The 14,945-nt window shown below is 48.7% G+C and overlaps 7 protein-coding genes across 7 annotated transcripts; 3 read left to right on the top strand and 4 right to left on the bottom strand.

Annotated features, from left to right (window-relative positions):
* Positions 1-282: 282 nt before the first annotated feature.
* LOZ57_003827 (uncharacterized protein) lies at positions 283-1,023 on the top strand (the record flags this gene model as incomplete). Its single annotated transcript, XM_049252875.1, has 1 exon — positions 283-1,023. The coding sequence occupies one exon, from the start codon at positions 283-285 to the stop codon at positions 1,021-1,023; it is 741 nt and encodes a 246-aa protein (XP_049108044.1).
* Positions 1,024-2,136: 1,113 nt separating this feature from the next.
* Positions 2,137-2,824, top strand: LOZ57_003826 (uncharacterized protein; the record flags this gene model as incomplete). The annotated part of the gene is made up of 3 exons (XM_049252874.1): positions 2,137-2,254; positions 2,312-2,391; positions 2,459-2,824. 3 exons carry the CDS (start codon positions 2,137-2,139, stop codon positions 2,822-2,824), a joined length of 564 nt encoding a protein of 187 aa, XP_049108043.1.
* A 487-nt stretch (positions 2,825-3,311) lies between these two features.
* On the top strand, positions 3,312-4,807 carry LOZ57_003825 (uncharacterized protein; the record flags this gene model as incomplete). Its single annotated transcript, XM_049252873.1, has 2 exons — positions 3,312-3,582; positions 3,681-4,807. 2 exons carry the CDS (start codon positions 3,312-3,314, stop codon positions 4,805-4,807), a joined length of 1,398 nt encoding a protein of 465 aa, XP_049108042.1.
* A 1,712-nt stretch (positions 4,808-6,519) lies between these two features.
* Positions 6,520-7,242, bottom strand: URA6 (bifunctional uridylate/adenylate kinase; the record flags this gene model as incomplete). The annotated part of the gene is made up of 1 exon (XM_049252872.1): positions 6,520-7,242. The coding sequence occupies one exon, from the start codon at positions 7,240-7,242 to the stop codon at positions 6,520-6,522; it is 723 nt and encodes a 240-aa protein (XP_049108041.1).
* Positions 7,243-7,883: 641 nt separating this feature from the next.
* LOZ57_003823 (uncharacterized protein) lies at positions 7,884-9,182 on the bottom strand (the record flags this gene model as incomplete). The annotated part of the gene is made up of 1 exon (XM_049252871.1): positions 7,884-9,182. One exon carries the CDS (start codon positions 9,180-9,182, stop codon positions 7,884-7,886), a length of 1,299 nt encoding a protein of 432 aa, XP_049108040.1.
* Positions 9,183-9,262: 80 nt separating this feature from the next.
* On the bottom strand, positions 9,263-9,547 carry LOZ57_003822 (uncharacterized protein; the record flags this gene model as incomplete). Its single annotated transcript, XM_049252870.1, has 1 exon — positions 9,263-9,547. One exon carries the CDS (start codon positions 9,545-9,547, stop codon positions 9,263-9,265), a length of 285 nt encoding a protein of 94 aa, XP_049108039.1.
* Positions 9,548-9,712: 165 nt separating this feature from the next.
* LOZ57_003821 (uncharacterized protein) lies at positions 9,713-13,445 on the bottom strand (the record flags this gene model as incomplete). The annotated part of the gene is made up of 2 exons (XM_049252869.1): positions 9,713-9,917; positions 9,973-13,445. The coding sequence occupies 2 exons, from the start codon at positions 13,443-13,445 to the stop codon at positions 9,713-9,715; spliced, it is 3,678 nt and encodes a 1,225-aa protein (XP_049108038.1).
* Positions 13,446-14,945: the final 1,500 nt, after the last annotated feature.

The raw sequence follows: 14,945 nt of genomic DNA, 5'->3' as shown, positions 1-14,945 counted from the left end.
TCTATAGGACCTCAATATGTAATCGCTCGTGTGGTAGGTACCTCTTAAGATGGCTTTCTGTTTATTCCGCAGCCGCTGCCTTGCGCGTAGCTCGATTCGACGGAAAGAGCTCACAAAGATGGACGCAACTCCTTCGATGCCTGTAGATCCCGTGCGAGAACGTGGAATATCAAACATGTCGGCGAGACGACGTACTGGCATTGGCGACTTTTGCCTCTTTCCTTCTTTATTCCCTAGACTTGAGAAGCGCATGTAGCGCTACTTCACTACCTAATAACCGGAATGTCCGGCTCGATGGATATGTCATACTGGGACATATGTACTCAACAGCGTCGGAATGTCTATACACCAGTCTCTGAAGTGGCTGGGGAAGCTACTTCAGATCAATCTACCCAGGGCGGCTCCGAGGTGCTAAATCAACCACAGCCTAGCGCCCAGCCTATCCCGCAAACCCCAGCCAGTAGTGTCGAGAGTAGCGAGAGACAACTCTATCAGCATCGCCACCCGATGGCGTCAGTGTCAGTCGACTACGTGGTCAGCTTTCTTTCGTTTTGCGAGACACCGTTGCTCGGCGTGGATTACCTGCAGCGGAGCACTGTGCTCATGATTCTCGGGCGGAAAGGAGTCATCTTGGCAATTATCCCCCAAAATCCACTCACTTCCCGTCTCCATAAAGCGCTGGAGGGAGTCGGCGACGTCTATGGCAGGAATGTCTCCTGTTTTGCGCAGGCAAAGACGATGGGCTGGTTGCTCAGCCCAGCATACGAGGCTCGTCCTGACTGGCACCGCGATTTCAAACTGGCGATGATAAGGCGGGAGCTGGGTTTCCACCTAAAGAGGAAGTTTTATGACTACCAGCCACTCCATATGTGGGCACTGAGCCAGACGCCGGTCCTGTTACTGGACACGACCCAAGGCGGACTGGTGACCATCCAGGTTAACGGAGTGGACGTGACGGACGAATGGACGCAGGAATGGCCGGACTACAAGGAGTCTCAGCCTGAGGAGCTTGACGGCGATTGAGATGGTAATGTGCGATCGATGGCTGCGGGGCGAAAATTACTCTGGCGTATTGTGGAAGCGCCGTGGAAGATTCCCCTGGCTTATGTAACGCGGATTGTCTCAAGACGATGCTTTGGGCCCCTGGAGTGTATCATATAAGTTAGACTTCCGGCCAGGTCAGCTTGTTGGGTTGTGGCTGCACGGTCGGTGGATCAACGCACACCCGTCTCGCGCTGCGTACGATTGTTTACCCACACTACGAATCGTGGGGAGAAGGGGTTCATGGCCGCATGGGGCTGAGGAATCCCGACGACGTAGTCGGCCAGTGGCAGGAGTGTGAAACCGCTGGGAGTGTCTGAAAATGAAGGAAGAGCTGTGGATGCTACGGCGCGCTGAGCATGGGATGCTGGGCATTCCTTGCGCTTTTACGCGGAGTGCTTGTGCGCGCAGAGCGAAAGCACGGTGTAGTAGCCCGTAGGTATGTACATTATTCATTCATACAGATTGGTCCAGAACCATCAGAACCGCCTGGTGTGCTGCGTAGATGGAGCGTCTGCAAGCGCTTTCTGCACACGGCCGCTGCCTTCTCCGCGAGTTCACGTCCGGGTCTTCGCCAGCGACCAGCCCAGCAAGTGGCCGGCCAATCAGAACCGGCTGATCCTCGGCCGGCCTCCAGGTTGTGGCTGGGCGGCGGCGCATGTGAGTGGCGGGCGGCCTCACGCTAGGCCAGGACGGGGCTAGCGCGTACCTGCCACTAGCTTTCGGCAAGCACGACCCAGCCCTTGCCGCCTTCGGTCCATTGCGGTTTCCTGTGCAACGATTTTTCTTATTAAGGCAGGCACGTCCTCGCCTCCGTCCCCCGGCACCTTCTGTTCCTCGCGCAACACCCCCCACAACAACCACCTCGCGCCTTCCTTCAGCTCAGCCCGGTCAGTCTCTACTCCCACATCACCGCTCCACTTCTGGCGCTTCTTCCTTCCTCTTTCGGTTCGCTTCTCTTCTGCCCGCGAGTCCAAGCGCGCGCGTTAGCCCATCCCGCAGCATTCTCATTTATCTTCGTTTGTCTCGCTGACTTGTGCCCTGTTTCAACTCTCTAGTCGCCAATCTGTCACTGTCGACCAAGCTCCAGCAGAAATGTTGTCGTCAACCCTGTTTGTTGCATCCTCGCTCTTGGCTGTTGGCGTGTCGGCTCAGCAGAATTTCACCCTTCCTGCCGGCTTCAATGCTAATGCCATCAGCACCAGTGAAAAGGGTGAGTCGCACAACCAAACCCCTCCCTCTTGAGCCTTTATCACTGATGTTCTTGAAGCTGGTTGGTGCAATGGCCAGTTGAATACCTGCCCACAGCTCTGCAATGGCGGTTTTGCCAGAAGCAACAGGTGCGATGCGGTGAGTTCCATGCCAAAATCCTTGCTTGTGCCAAAGGCTGATCATGTCGCGCTGTTCTCCTGTACAGAACCTCTTGACCTTTGACTGCGTTTGCGGCGATGGCACTGTTCCCAATGTCTCGGACTACATGAACACTCTCCCATACTTCGTCTGCCAAGCCAATTACGCCCAGTGTATCCAGAACCATCCCAACGACCTTGACGGCCAGACGAAGTGCAAGGAAGGCCAGAAGTCATGCGGCACCCGCAAAGCCAGCTCTTCCGACTCGAGTTCCTCAACCACTTCTTCCGCCACTCCTTCCAGAACTGACACCGCTGCAACCTCCAGCCGCAGTGCTACAGCGAGCCCGTCTGCTGGTGCTGCACCTGCTCAAGACTATTCCCTCGGGCTATTGGCGACCGTTCTTACGGGTCTCTCTGCTGTCTTCTTCTGATGGCATCGCTCATCTTCTGTGCCAGACTGTAATCCTCTGTTTCGCACGCCGCACTGAGCCTCTACACTTAGTTAGCTAAATTCGCTGTTGCGTTTCATCCAATTCCCCATTAAGTATGTTTTACGACTTCGCATTCCATTGCTGTTTGAGCGTTGCATTGCATGATGTATCGCTTATCCAGCATCCATGTATTTCCTGATGCCCTTTATGCAAGATAATATGATTTCCAGGTCTTTGTACCTCTACTACTCGGTGCTCCTGAAGCCCTAAACTTCACCTGTAGCTTGTTGCGACAAAGTGTACTGTCGTACATTGTACTCTGTAGATTCTCTGGTTCTTTGGTTTTGGTGGCCGGACTGGCTTTGCCAAGACTTCGCATCCACACAAGAAAATTCATGAGAACGACAACCTCATCACAGCCTATCCGACTTTCTTCCCGTCGCCCCCCCTTTCTCTCTCTCTTCCTACTTGCATCACGGGAGAGACCATGGCGGCACCTACGAACACCCTTCTTGTTGAGGGCAGCTTCTCCGAACTTGCCGAGGAGTTGGCTCAGTACGTCGATAACATCCGCAAAACCCAGACTGACGGATCTGTGGGCGCTGAAATCAGCCCCGCACTCGAGAAACTACGGGAGCAGGAGCAGTCAGAGGAGGAACCTGATCAAGCGCAGCAGCAACAGACTCTGAAGGAGAGAGATGAAGTGTTGAAGAAGTTGGTGCCGACTTGTTCGGCGTTGAACAGTGCGCCTGAGAAAGGTGTGATCCCCTTTTCTCATATTGCAAATTGATATACACCGAATCATATCGTCCTATATCGAATTTATATGGCTCACTTATTGGCTCTTCAAATATAGAAATCACTGCCGCCTACAATCTCGTTATTCACCTTATCCGCCAGTCCTCCAACCCTCGAATGTTCCTTCCCCGAGTCTGCAACTTTCTCTCTTCTCCATTCCCCTCCGCCCCCCAAAATGGTCCCTCCATTGCCCTCTCTATTCTCAGCACCGTATTTAACACCCTCTCAACTACCGACGGTGGCAGATACCATGTCTTCCTCGGCATCATGGGCGTTCTCCGTAACTCCTCGTCCTCCTTGGCCTTTGAAGCCCTAAAAACCCAGCTTCAGACCCAGCTTTCTGGCTGGATCTCTGCATGGAATCTTGACGAGGAAGATTTGGAGAAGCTGCACCTTGCAGTGTCAGACGCAGCCAAGAACGCTGGAGATGATGAGATGTCGTATAACCATTTAGTACTGGCACTACGTTCTGTTCCACCGTCGGAGGCGGCCTCCAGCGAAGCAAAGGAGCTGGCTGTGCGCGCGCTGATTGCAGCTCTAACGTATCCGTTCGTATTTGATTTTACACCATTGACATCCAGCGACGCCGTGCAGAGTCTGCGATCGACAGAACCCGCATTGTTCGAACTATTGGAAGTGTTCTCTTCGGATACGCTGGATGCGTATGAAGAGTTGATTAAGTCTACGCCGCTTTCGTCCATTCATAACCTTGCCGAATCTGCTGAGGGCCTACAGAACAAAATGCGTGTTCTGACCCTGGCAAGCTTGGCCGCATCGAGTTCCACTCGTTCTTTGCCATATGACTCTATTGCGACCGCTCTTAGAATTCCGCGCGAAGATGTTGAGAAATGGGTTATCGATACGATCCGCGCTGGCCTTGTAGAGGGCAAGATGAGCCAGCTGAAGGGAGAGTTCCTCGTTCACAGAGCTACTTATCGCGTCTTCGGTGAAAGGCAATGGGCAGAGGTCCATGGCCGATTGATGGTTTGGCGACGAAGCTTGGAAAATGTCCTTGGTGTCGTACGTGCGGAAAAAGAGAAATTCATCCGGGAAGGCATTGCGGCAGCCAATGCTCCGGCTGAGGGCGGTCGAGGAGATGGTGCTAGAGGGGGCCAGGGAGACAGACGGAGAGGTGGCGGTGGACATCAGGGACCCAGAGAGGTTGACCTGGTCAGCGCGGATTAAACAAAACAAAATGGGATGGCAGTATCATTGGCGTTCTAGTGCTTTTGACCTGTGTCGTTCTGCTTTCTTGTCCACGTATCACTTCTTCGCATGTTTTTTTTTTTTAATTTTCTTCGTATTGGATGCGACGAGATAGATATGACTACGAATAATTGCTACGGCCATGGCATACAGTCAACCTTCGCCCACTGTTCTTTTTGGTATTGACTGAATCACAATCTTATCAGATCTAGGTCACAACCCTACCACTTCTTCTATTGGCCTAGCGCAACTCAACTTTCAACTAGTCTCTATACGGTAAGGCTCTCGCTAACGACAGCCATCGCTGACATAATCAGCACCACACAAGATCTCCGCCATGAGAAGTCGACAAGAAGCTCGAGCGAATTCACGATTTCTGTTCCCGCCAGCCAACCGACAAACGACTACCCGCTCGACCATCTTCACCCCCACGAAGATCCATTCGCAAATCATTCAAGATGACTCACGAGTCTGTGTTTTACAGCCGGCCGAGAAGCTATGGCAAGGGTAGCCGTCAGTGGTATGCATTCTACATTCCTTTGTGGGGTTCCGTTTTGGCGAGAAGACCAAAGATTTGCTGGGAATATTGGAATTATAGAAAGCGCTTTGTCGCTTTTTCAAAATTTGTGGATGGAGAAGAGATCGCATATAATGGCTATCGCGAAGAAATGGGAATAAGAGGCTAATCAACTTGGATTTTTTTCTTTATAGCCGCGTTTGCGCCCACAAGGCTGGTTTGATCCGCAAATACGGTCTGCTCGTCTGCCGTCAGGTATGGAACTTTTTCCCTTTTTTTGGAACCCAGAAAAGCCTACCATTATTTGGTGTGATGTGTGAAAATGGTCGCTGATTTGATTGAACCCACAGTGCTTCAGAGAGAAGTCGCAAGATATCGGTTTCATCAAGGTATATATATATCCGTCGACTTGAACTGGCATTTCTCGCTATGCGCGGTGGAAAATAGTATATCGATATTAACCCCATGCAATAGTACCGATAAATATCCACCTCCCACTATCCGCGCCTATACCCCTTGTTTTGCCGTCGTTCGAAGTCAGCTCTTTTCCCGATTCTTATGATGTAGTCGGCATGAGGCCCTCCACCTTTAAATTTGTTCGGGGGGTGTTGGTTACTACAGCGAATGCGGGACTAGCTGAGATGGAAGCACAACCTTCACAACGGCAAGGAGATGAGAGGTAGACAAGTTTCAAAAGCTCTTAATTCCTCATGTCGACACCTTTTTCCTCAACCTTTCCGCATGCTGAGGTAGAGAGACATTTTTCTTGTGTTGCTTCTGATGCATACTTTATGGGTTTAAAGAAATAAAGATGATCAATTTGAGCAACATACATGATCTTATTTTTTCCACTGTGGTCTAATATCTGGCGATGAGGAGAATATGGGGAGCCATTGATTAGATGTTGTAGCGTCTTTCACACCATGGATCTGACTCTGATGACCCTTGACTACTTCGCATATCATATCTTTTTAATGGTATGATTTTGACCGTAGAGACCTAGATGGCTATCAGAGGTCTTATAAGTAGAAGGCACTGCCATTTACGTCTATTGACCAAACCTCTATCTTCTACCAACCAAGTTCAGATCAAGATGGGACAGGCAGCAAGATCTAGTTACCAAAGGATATCAAAATTAGCTCCAAATAAGAATATTCACCGAAAATCTCAGCATCTAATTATCCTGAACCTGCATGATCCCGCGCTTTTCAACCTCCTCTCTGACCCGCGCATACACCTCGTCTACGTTGCCAACTGAAGACACATTCATGACTTTGCCCTCTTTGCCAAAATTATCAACGACAGGCATGCTTTGCTCCACAAAGACCCGAAACCGCTTGCGGATCGACTCAATGTTGTCATCTGAACGGCCACTAGTTTCTCCCCGCTTTAAGAGACGATCGAGCATAATATCTTCGGGACAGGAAAGGAACAAAGTAGCCATCGAAGGAACGACAGTATCTTCAAAAAAGACTGCTTGGTCCATTTTTCGCGGAAATCCGTCGATTAGAAAGCGGGACGGTACGCCGGGAGTAAGCTTATTCTGGGCTTTCTTTTGCTCGAGGATTTCGGACATTGCATTAGAAAGTAAGGCGACAGTAATTTCCATGGGTACAATGATGCCTTCGCGGATGTTGTGGCGTATCAATTCGCCATATTGACTAGCTTCACGGTCTTGTTCGGCACGTAGGAGATCGCCCGCGGATAAGTGAGAGAAACCGTAATCGCGGACCAAGTTTGCCGATTGTGTACCCTTCCCACTGCCAGGGCCGCCCAGCACAAAAATCACCGAAACGTCCTCTTGGGAAAATCGAGGGGTAGTGTTGGTGGAAGTTGTTGGCAGGGGCAGTTCAGGCGGGACACTGGTAGCCGCAGCTGGATCACCCTGACTCGACATCTTTGGGACTGCGAGATTTCACCAGCAATGCGTACGATCCCGAGCCCAGTAGCACCAAAAAGACAATAGGGAAGACCTTGAACTCGGATTTCTGCTGGTGTCGAGCGTTGGGCTTGGAATGAGGGGCAGGGGTGGAATAGAATCGGAAAGACGCTGTTGGGGGTGGCGCTCGGATGGACCAATTGACCGCACGGCCGGAGATGCGAGGCACCTGGACTAGCCGGCTGCTGAGCGCTGGAGGTGGGAGGAGTGGCATGCCCGAGGACTCTGGCTGGTGTTGGGTTTTCACGACCGAGAGTTGATTATGTAGTTAGTAAGTTAGGTTGGTATGAGGTCTGCGGCAAAGCTGCCCCAAAGCGGTTAAGTTTTGTTGGGTTCAATGTCTACATAATAAATGTTTTAATTACACCGTGCTTCATGATCTTTTTCTCTTTCTTCTTGTTATGCTGGTCACCATCTGTGATTGTCTTGTGAAGGAGTTCCATAACTAGTACTTTCTTTTATTTTCTTTTATTTCGTTTTTGCATAGCTAACTAGTATGTAGTTACTCCGTAACTACATAACTATGTATCCCAACCACCAACCCATCTCCGAATGCTTCCTGAAGAAGGACCCAGGAAAACCTGAGCTGGCTTTCGGCTCTACTGCTCCTCAAGAGATAGGTTTCGGAAATGATCATCGAAGTCTCTAGCCGTCGTCACTCCTGAAGCAACCTGGTGCTCGCGACCGCCAACAACAGCTCCACACTGTGGACAACGCGCTTCTTCCATTGGCATCCCGCATTCCCCGATCGTAAATGGGTGTCTATTCTCACAGTAATACCAGTGCCCCGTTCCGCGAAGCTCTAGTGCCATTGCATTGTACACCTCTGCTCGCTCCTTATTCGTGACCGGCAGATAAAACGTTGACTCGCGCAGCATAGTATCCACCTCCTCGATCTCAGCTACCTGTCCCGCGGTTTGAGCCTGGAATTCTTCACAGATAACGCGTGCCCGCTGAAGATGTCGTCTTGCTTGTGATAGTAAATTAAAATCCTCATTTCTACCACGTTCAAGAGCCGCGAATCGAGCCCAAAAAATATGTCCTTCGACTGCAATTGCTGGCTGAACGCCGATTTCAGACTCTGAAACGAGCTGCTCGCAGCATTTTCTGTTAGCCTCAAAACCAACGGTTATTTTCCATGTTGTCGCTTCATCCGCAGAAACATTCAAGAATTGGCAAATGATTCCATAATCACACCGAAGCAGCAGAGCCGTGGTTAGCAGACGGTGTCTCACTTGCAAAAGCATTGGTCCACCCTTCAGTTCAGTGGCTACTCCTCGCTGCCTTCTCACGTCTTCCACAAGAATACGTATTCGGTGAAATGGCTGTTCGCTTTCATGCACTGCACCAAGAAATTGCCAAATATCCCGTCGAAGTTTGAGTATTTCACGATATCGCTCATCATGCCGGACAAGTTTGGCGATTTTGGCTATTTGCTTATCAGCCGTACTCTTTAGTTCTAATGTCAACGATGCTGGCGGCTCAACTGGTTCTCCTTTCTTCCTGTTTTTTTGGAGTACGGTTTCGATCAACCTCATTCTCCCTGCCAGCGGGAGGAATCCTTTATGAGCCCATCCAATGAACTTTTTGGTGACCTCGTCTATCCATCGCCTTTTCAGGATTCGATTATATCTCTTAATGTCGTTCAAGTGACCCCGACACACAGGGCAGCGTTTTCTCTCGCTCCCAGATAATGGTTCTGAAGATTTGAGGCCCATTATCACCTTTCCACTACCAGCCCCTTCGGACATATCATAATATTCCGCCATTCCTTGATGCGCGTCTAAACTTTCCATGGTAATGATATGCCCGCACAAGGGGACGATACAAGGATCCTCATCAAGATTGATATTCATATATGTCGTCCCCATGATGTAGTCAACTATCGTTTCCTTCATTTTTTGGCTGGCACATATTTGACAGTATTGACTGTCCGGGCATGCTTCCCCGCAAATTGAAGGGCATTGGTGACCACATTTCAGCCTCTTTGAGCACCTTTTGGAGCAAGGTAAAATGTCACAGGGAACAGAGCATGGCAGTTCACACTTTCCTTGGTGCGGACAACTCCAGATACACTCTTCAGCGCATGGTGCACAAGGCTCATGGCACTTTTTTGCACACTTGGAATGTGCACAGTGTATTTCACATGGCTGCTCACACAGTGGGCATGGATATTCTCCATGACATGGCGTTTTGCAGGTATGGCCACATGTTCGATAAATTCTGCCACATTTGACCTTGCACTCTCCATGCCGTTTTCCATCATCACCACTCATGGGGTTGCAAGTGTTACATGGTTTTGTACAAGTGTGGCCACAAGGAAGAGGCGTCCCGCAAACCGCAAAACATTTGTATTCCTCAGATAGGGGTAAATTTCCACACAGTTCCCTCACCTTATGACCACAACCTGGCACTTTGGTTTCTATTTTCAACATACAGCAAAATCTTTTTGGGTCCTGGACCTGGAAACATGCCATACTATTGGGTTTATGTCCGCATTGCAGTGTGATTCCAGAAACTCTAACTTGGCATTCTTTTTCGCATGGATCGCCACATGCGCGCAGACATGGATGATCACAACCAGCTTTTTGTCGAACGCAACGCTCCAGGCATCGAACTGCGTCATGCAATGACTCTGAGTGGCATTTGTTAATGCATTTGTGACCGCATTTTAACCTTGATTGGCACTTTATGTTGCATCCTCCTTCTGGCGACAGTGTCACAAAATCATCTGGTGTTGATACCTGAATAGGGGTGTCTGGATGGCGGGGACAGCAAAGTGATAGCTTGCTGTCAATTCTATTTTCCATGCCTAGAATTGAGAGGACATGTGCCCACATTGGAACTGAACTTGCTGTATCAGCATTGCCAATAATATACATGCCATGCTGCGCCCGGCTTAGCAGGACGTTTATTCTATTCGACGTCCGAAGGAAGCCGCATTGCCTCTCAGCATTGCTTCGCACCAGTGAGATCACTATGATCTTGGCTTCCTCACCCTGGAAGTTGTCGACAGTTGCTAGTCTTACCGCATTGACAAGTGCCGCTTTTCGCATAACTTTTTCATCTGGAGCCATATCTAATGATATCCCCTCTGCCTCAAGATCGTTGAGATCTTGTTCTGCCATAATGATTTCGAATGATTTTGCTAATCTTTCCTTTAGTTTCTGCAGCTGTCCCAAGTATGGAGTAATCACGGCGATGTCTTCACGGGCATATACTCCTTGCTTCACTAGATGAGAGACAAGCCCATTGACCATCGCAACTTCGAACAAGTTCGTTTTTGAAAATGAACTTTCTTGTGTCGGATCGGTGCCACTTTCTTTCTGCATATGGTGCAGCCAAAACAATCGATCCCGCATCCCACATACTTCTGGATACTGGTGTACGGATGGGGAATCCTCTAGTTGAGGATAAAGGGTACTCCTGATGAGTTCTGAAATTAACGGGTGCATACGTCTCTGCATCCTCAATGTGCTAAACGGAAGTGTCGCATTCCCAATCTTCGGGCTAACCAATCTTTCGAATAACGACACATCGAAAGAAAACTGCCTTCCTGTCGGGCTGTTATGCTGTAATTCGTAGGTGTTTATCTGGGGCCGAAGCTGCTCGTGGTCTCCTATCAAAATCACATGTTCGATTGACGGAAGGAGAGACGTGATGGTCTGTGCCTCGAGTACTTCGCCAGCCTCTTCACATACCAACACCTTTGCTGTCACTCGACGAAGCAGGTCGAAATTTTTTGCTAGCCCCGTCGTCGTCACTCCGATTACGTGTGATTCCTCTAAACACCTAATGTTCACTTCTTGGTGACATTTGTCGATTTTCTCCTTGATTTTGCGTCTCTCGTCGAGAGAATGTAGCAAGCTATTCGAAAGAATCTTCGAATTCTCTTCAACCCAGAATTCGTGCAACCGCTTTCTCTCCCGTCTTGACATTTCATGTAAAGGAATGTCGGTCAATTCATTTAACGGGCGGTTCATCAACTGATCCGGTCCTTTTCCCTTGATCCAGCGTTTGACCGCCTTATTGGGTCTCATTTTCTCTTTTTCGAAGCCATCTTCATCTATCACAGACTCAAACAGTTCTGCATAGCGGCACGAGTATGTTCTCAGGTATTCCTGGATGTTTTGCCAACTCCGTGGATATTCCAAACGCTTCAAAAACTTCACAATCCGTTGCTGTTCCGACTCTAGGTAACCATAATATTTTCCCTTCGTGAATTTCTCCGTTCTTGTCTGTGGCATTCTTCTTGCCAAATTTTGCAGCGTCAGATTTTGAACGATCCTCGATTTTGACCTCGTGCCAATGCGTACCACCTGCTCCACATCACCTTTGACTAGATGTTCCAATAATTGGTCGAGAGCATGGTTTGTATAACAAACGCAAATGATTGGTCCAAGATTCGCCTTCTCCCTATTCGTCAACAGGGTCTTAATTATCGACACACCTGTGTAGCTTTTCCCTGTCCCAGGTGGCCCCTGTATCAAGACGAAGCTCCGACTCAGCGCGGCAATTAACGAAATCTGTTGTGCTTCGTCCAGGGTTGTTGTCTTTTGCATTTCTTTGTGGTCGAACCCTTTTCCTGGCTTATAAACCAGCTGCTTCCCTCCTGCTACAGCTTCCAGATTAAACACAAAGTCCTTTCCCCGTGCATATTGTGGTGGAGAAAGCAGTATCGGCCCATCATTTGGTTTCCATGTCAAAAGGTCTGCAAATGGAATTGATTCTGGCGATCGACTCATAACTTGCAATGCCTTCAATGTCGGTTCGAATGCAGGTAATACAAGGCTTGGAAATTCGATAAGCGAGAAGTTCGCGTTATGCATCCCCAGATGCGCTATGATCCACAGTACATCGTCCTCTTCAGCTGGTTCTACCAACGCAAGCGTCACCGTAGCTCTATTCTTATCTTTGAACAGGCCTGCTGCTCGATGATACTTGAATTCTCCATCTCGTCCATCTCTCGTGTCGTGTGCCGTTTCCTCCTTGTCTGCGTCAAGTATCCTGACAAAGGGCGTAAACACTTGAAAGAAAATCGCCCGCTTCTCTGACGAGACAAGACAAACTAAAGCGTCTGAGCAGAGCAATTTTGAGTTTTCCCACCACATCCTTCGCTGTTTTTCAAGTAGATTAGCAACGGCTCGTGGCTGGTCCATCTCAATTATTACCAACAGTCCCTTTTTCAAATCAGATTTTACCCCAAGTACTCGAGCATTTTCGTAAGTCACATATCGAATACTGTGTCTCGCCCGCCGGCCCAAATGCTCCGTGCCGCAGGGGTTTCCCAATTTATCTTGCTCTATTCGGACAATATCCCGAATAGGTGCAATTGCATCTTCTCGAAACAGTCTAAATTGCCTGTCGATCAATCCTGCCATTCCTTGAAGATGGCCGCCTTGGAGGTAACTGGGTGGCAGATACTCCGGTCTTTGGGAGTTTATTTCCCCGGTTGTTGGGAGTACCTTGATCTTTGCTATGTTGTCGTGATCATTATCATGACGTTGGCCGTCTCTAGACATTTTCCCTGGTAGGTCAAGATTCATATTGAATACTCCATGTTGCAAATCATCTTGGACTTCCAAGGACATTGCTGGGATATCGATATTGAGACGCTGCTGAATACGAGACAAGGCTCTTCTTGCATCGTGAAGAGGCCATTTTGTTGGGATAATGCTTGCAATATCCATCGCAATGTTTCTGAATTTTTCAATCACCTGAGCTCTTTGGTTCAGGTCAACAATTTTCTGTAACACCCGCAGACTTGCAGTTAATGCACTTTCTATGTTTTCATTGCTAGTGGCTCCATCCTCAAACAACATTTTGAGAGCATTCTGGGTTGCGTTGAACAGGTCAATGGCCCGATGGCCGCTGGCCCCAAACAAAAATGTGTAGACAATATCCAACGGGGCCTCTAGAATGGCAGATGACAGCACATAAGGGTGAGAAATCATCTTAAAAAAAGGAGACAATGTTGAATGGAAGACGTCAACCACCTCTAGTTCTTTGATATCGCTTGTCATGTTTGTGATTGCTCTAACCATTGCTAACCCCTCATCTGTCGCTAGCTTGGTAACAAGTTGCTGGCTAATTCCTGCATTGTTTTCTTGGATTAGCTCCCAACCGAGAAGAGCAAATTGTGCTGTATCAACACCTCTCATAGAGGAGGCCTGGTTCGTCCGCGGTATAAGAGAAAGCCATTTGTGAAAACTGAGATCTTTCTTTTTGTTATTGATACTGTTTCTAGGAGGCGGTATTGTATCCCTTTTTTCATGCAAGAAACAACAATGCGTTCTGGAACAGCCTCTTGTGGACTGAAAATCCCGGCATATGGAAGTCGGGGTTGTATCCTGGCCATGACTCTGAAAGTGGTTCTGGCCCCGACCGTAGGAAAGATTTGCCCTTTAGAGTAGTCAGCATAGTTCAATTATCCCCCTGTGCCCCAGTGTGTTGTCTTGCCTATTTATGGGGAACATTCTTTGATTCCTTCTGACTGGACTAATATTCAGGGGGTTTGTCAAGCTCACAAAAAGAAGTTAGCCGGATGTGGTTGCACGCCAATTCACTTGGGAGTCATGAGCTCTTATTCAAGTGTGGAAAAGTGAGAGAAGGAGAGAGGGGGGGGTTGTCTTTGCATTGTGACTGTAGGCAGTTGGAGTTGATATTGCTAGCGCGGTTGTGCGTTCATTCACTTCACTTCGGCTATCCCCAGACACACCCCCTATTGTTGAATTTATATTTCAAGAACAGCTTTGACTTGGCCTTAGTCTCCCATTTACAGGCTATGAATTAACATTGTCTTGCGCCAGGGACAGATGGTATGTATTCAGTATGTATGTAAGTATATACACACATACAAGGTCCAATGCAGAGCACCATTAAAAGTCCCTCTCATTATTTCTCTGTAAATTCTCCAGGTCCCCTTATTCCATCGACTAGACTATGGCATGTATTCTTTGTCAATAAGACTGAGCAACCAGGAATAATGCTCTGTTAGGACACGACCAATAATGAAGGACACAATATCAGGCTGTGCTCCCGTTATCAGAGTATCAGGGAACGAAAAGCACATAGCAGTAAAGATGAAGCTATGCAGTTTGAAAAAAAAGACGAAAGCAGAAACAGAGGTATCCTCCATCTCAGAGCATGTGTTTCTGGGCATCTATGTGGAAGCCATGTTTAACAAGAGTAGCTCTCTTATCTCCAAACAGCATTATGAGCAGTGCTGTTGCAAGCCAGTCTGAGGGACGACATGAATAGAGGAATTCTCTACCAACTAGCCTTCATGGCTTTTACAGCCATTCCAGCCGTGAGATAGGCCCAGCTTGCACGGGTGGTCGTTGGCATGTCTTGCCAGAGAGAATTTTCTATCATTACTCCGCACTCCATATTGCTGGGCTGTTCAACCCAACGTGAAAATTGGCAGCACATCCCCGCTGCTGCTCCTGCATGTGATCCTGGTTGTGGCTGCAGTGCATTTGGGGCAGATGCTTCTGCAGTGAATAGTTATAAGTATGGGCTGCCTCCTCCGTACCCGGATTAGTTAAGTAACTAACCAACCCCTCGCCCGTGCAGAAACCACCACAACAAGAGACTTCGTGCGAAACCACTTCATTCTCGCCTGCGGGCCTGGCTGATCGACAGCTCGAAGGGTTGCACCG

The sequence above is a fragment of the Ophidiomyces ophidiicola genome (assembly GCF_022830035.1).
Source record: "Ophidiomyces ophidiicola strain CBS 122913 chromosome Unknown scaffold_14, whole genome shotgun sequence".
Lineage (NCBI taxonomy): Eukaryota > Fungi > Ascomycota > Eurotiomycetes > Onygenales > Onygenaceae > Ophidiomyces > Ophidiomyces ophidiicola.
This window is presented reverse-complemented; position numbering and strand designations above follow the sequence as displayed.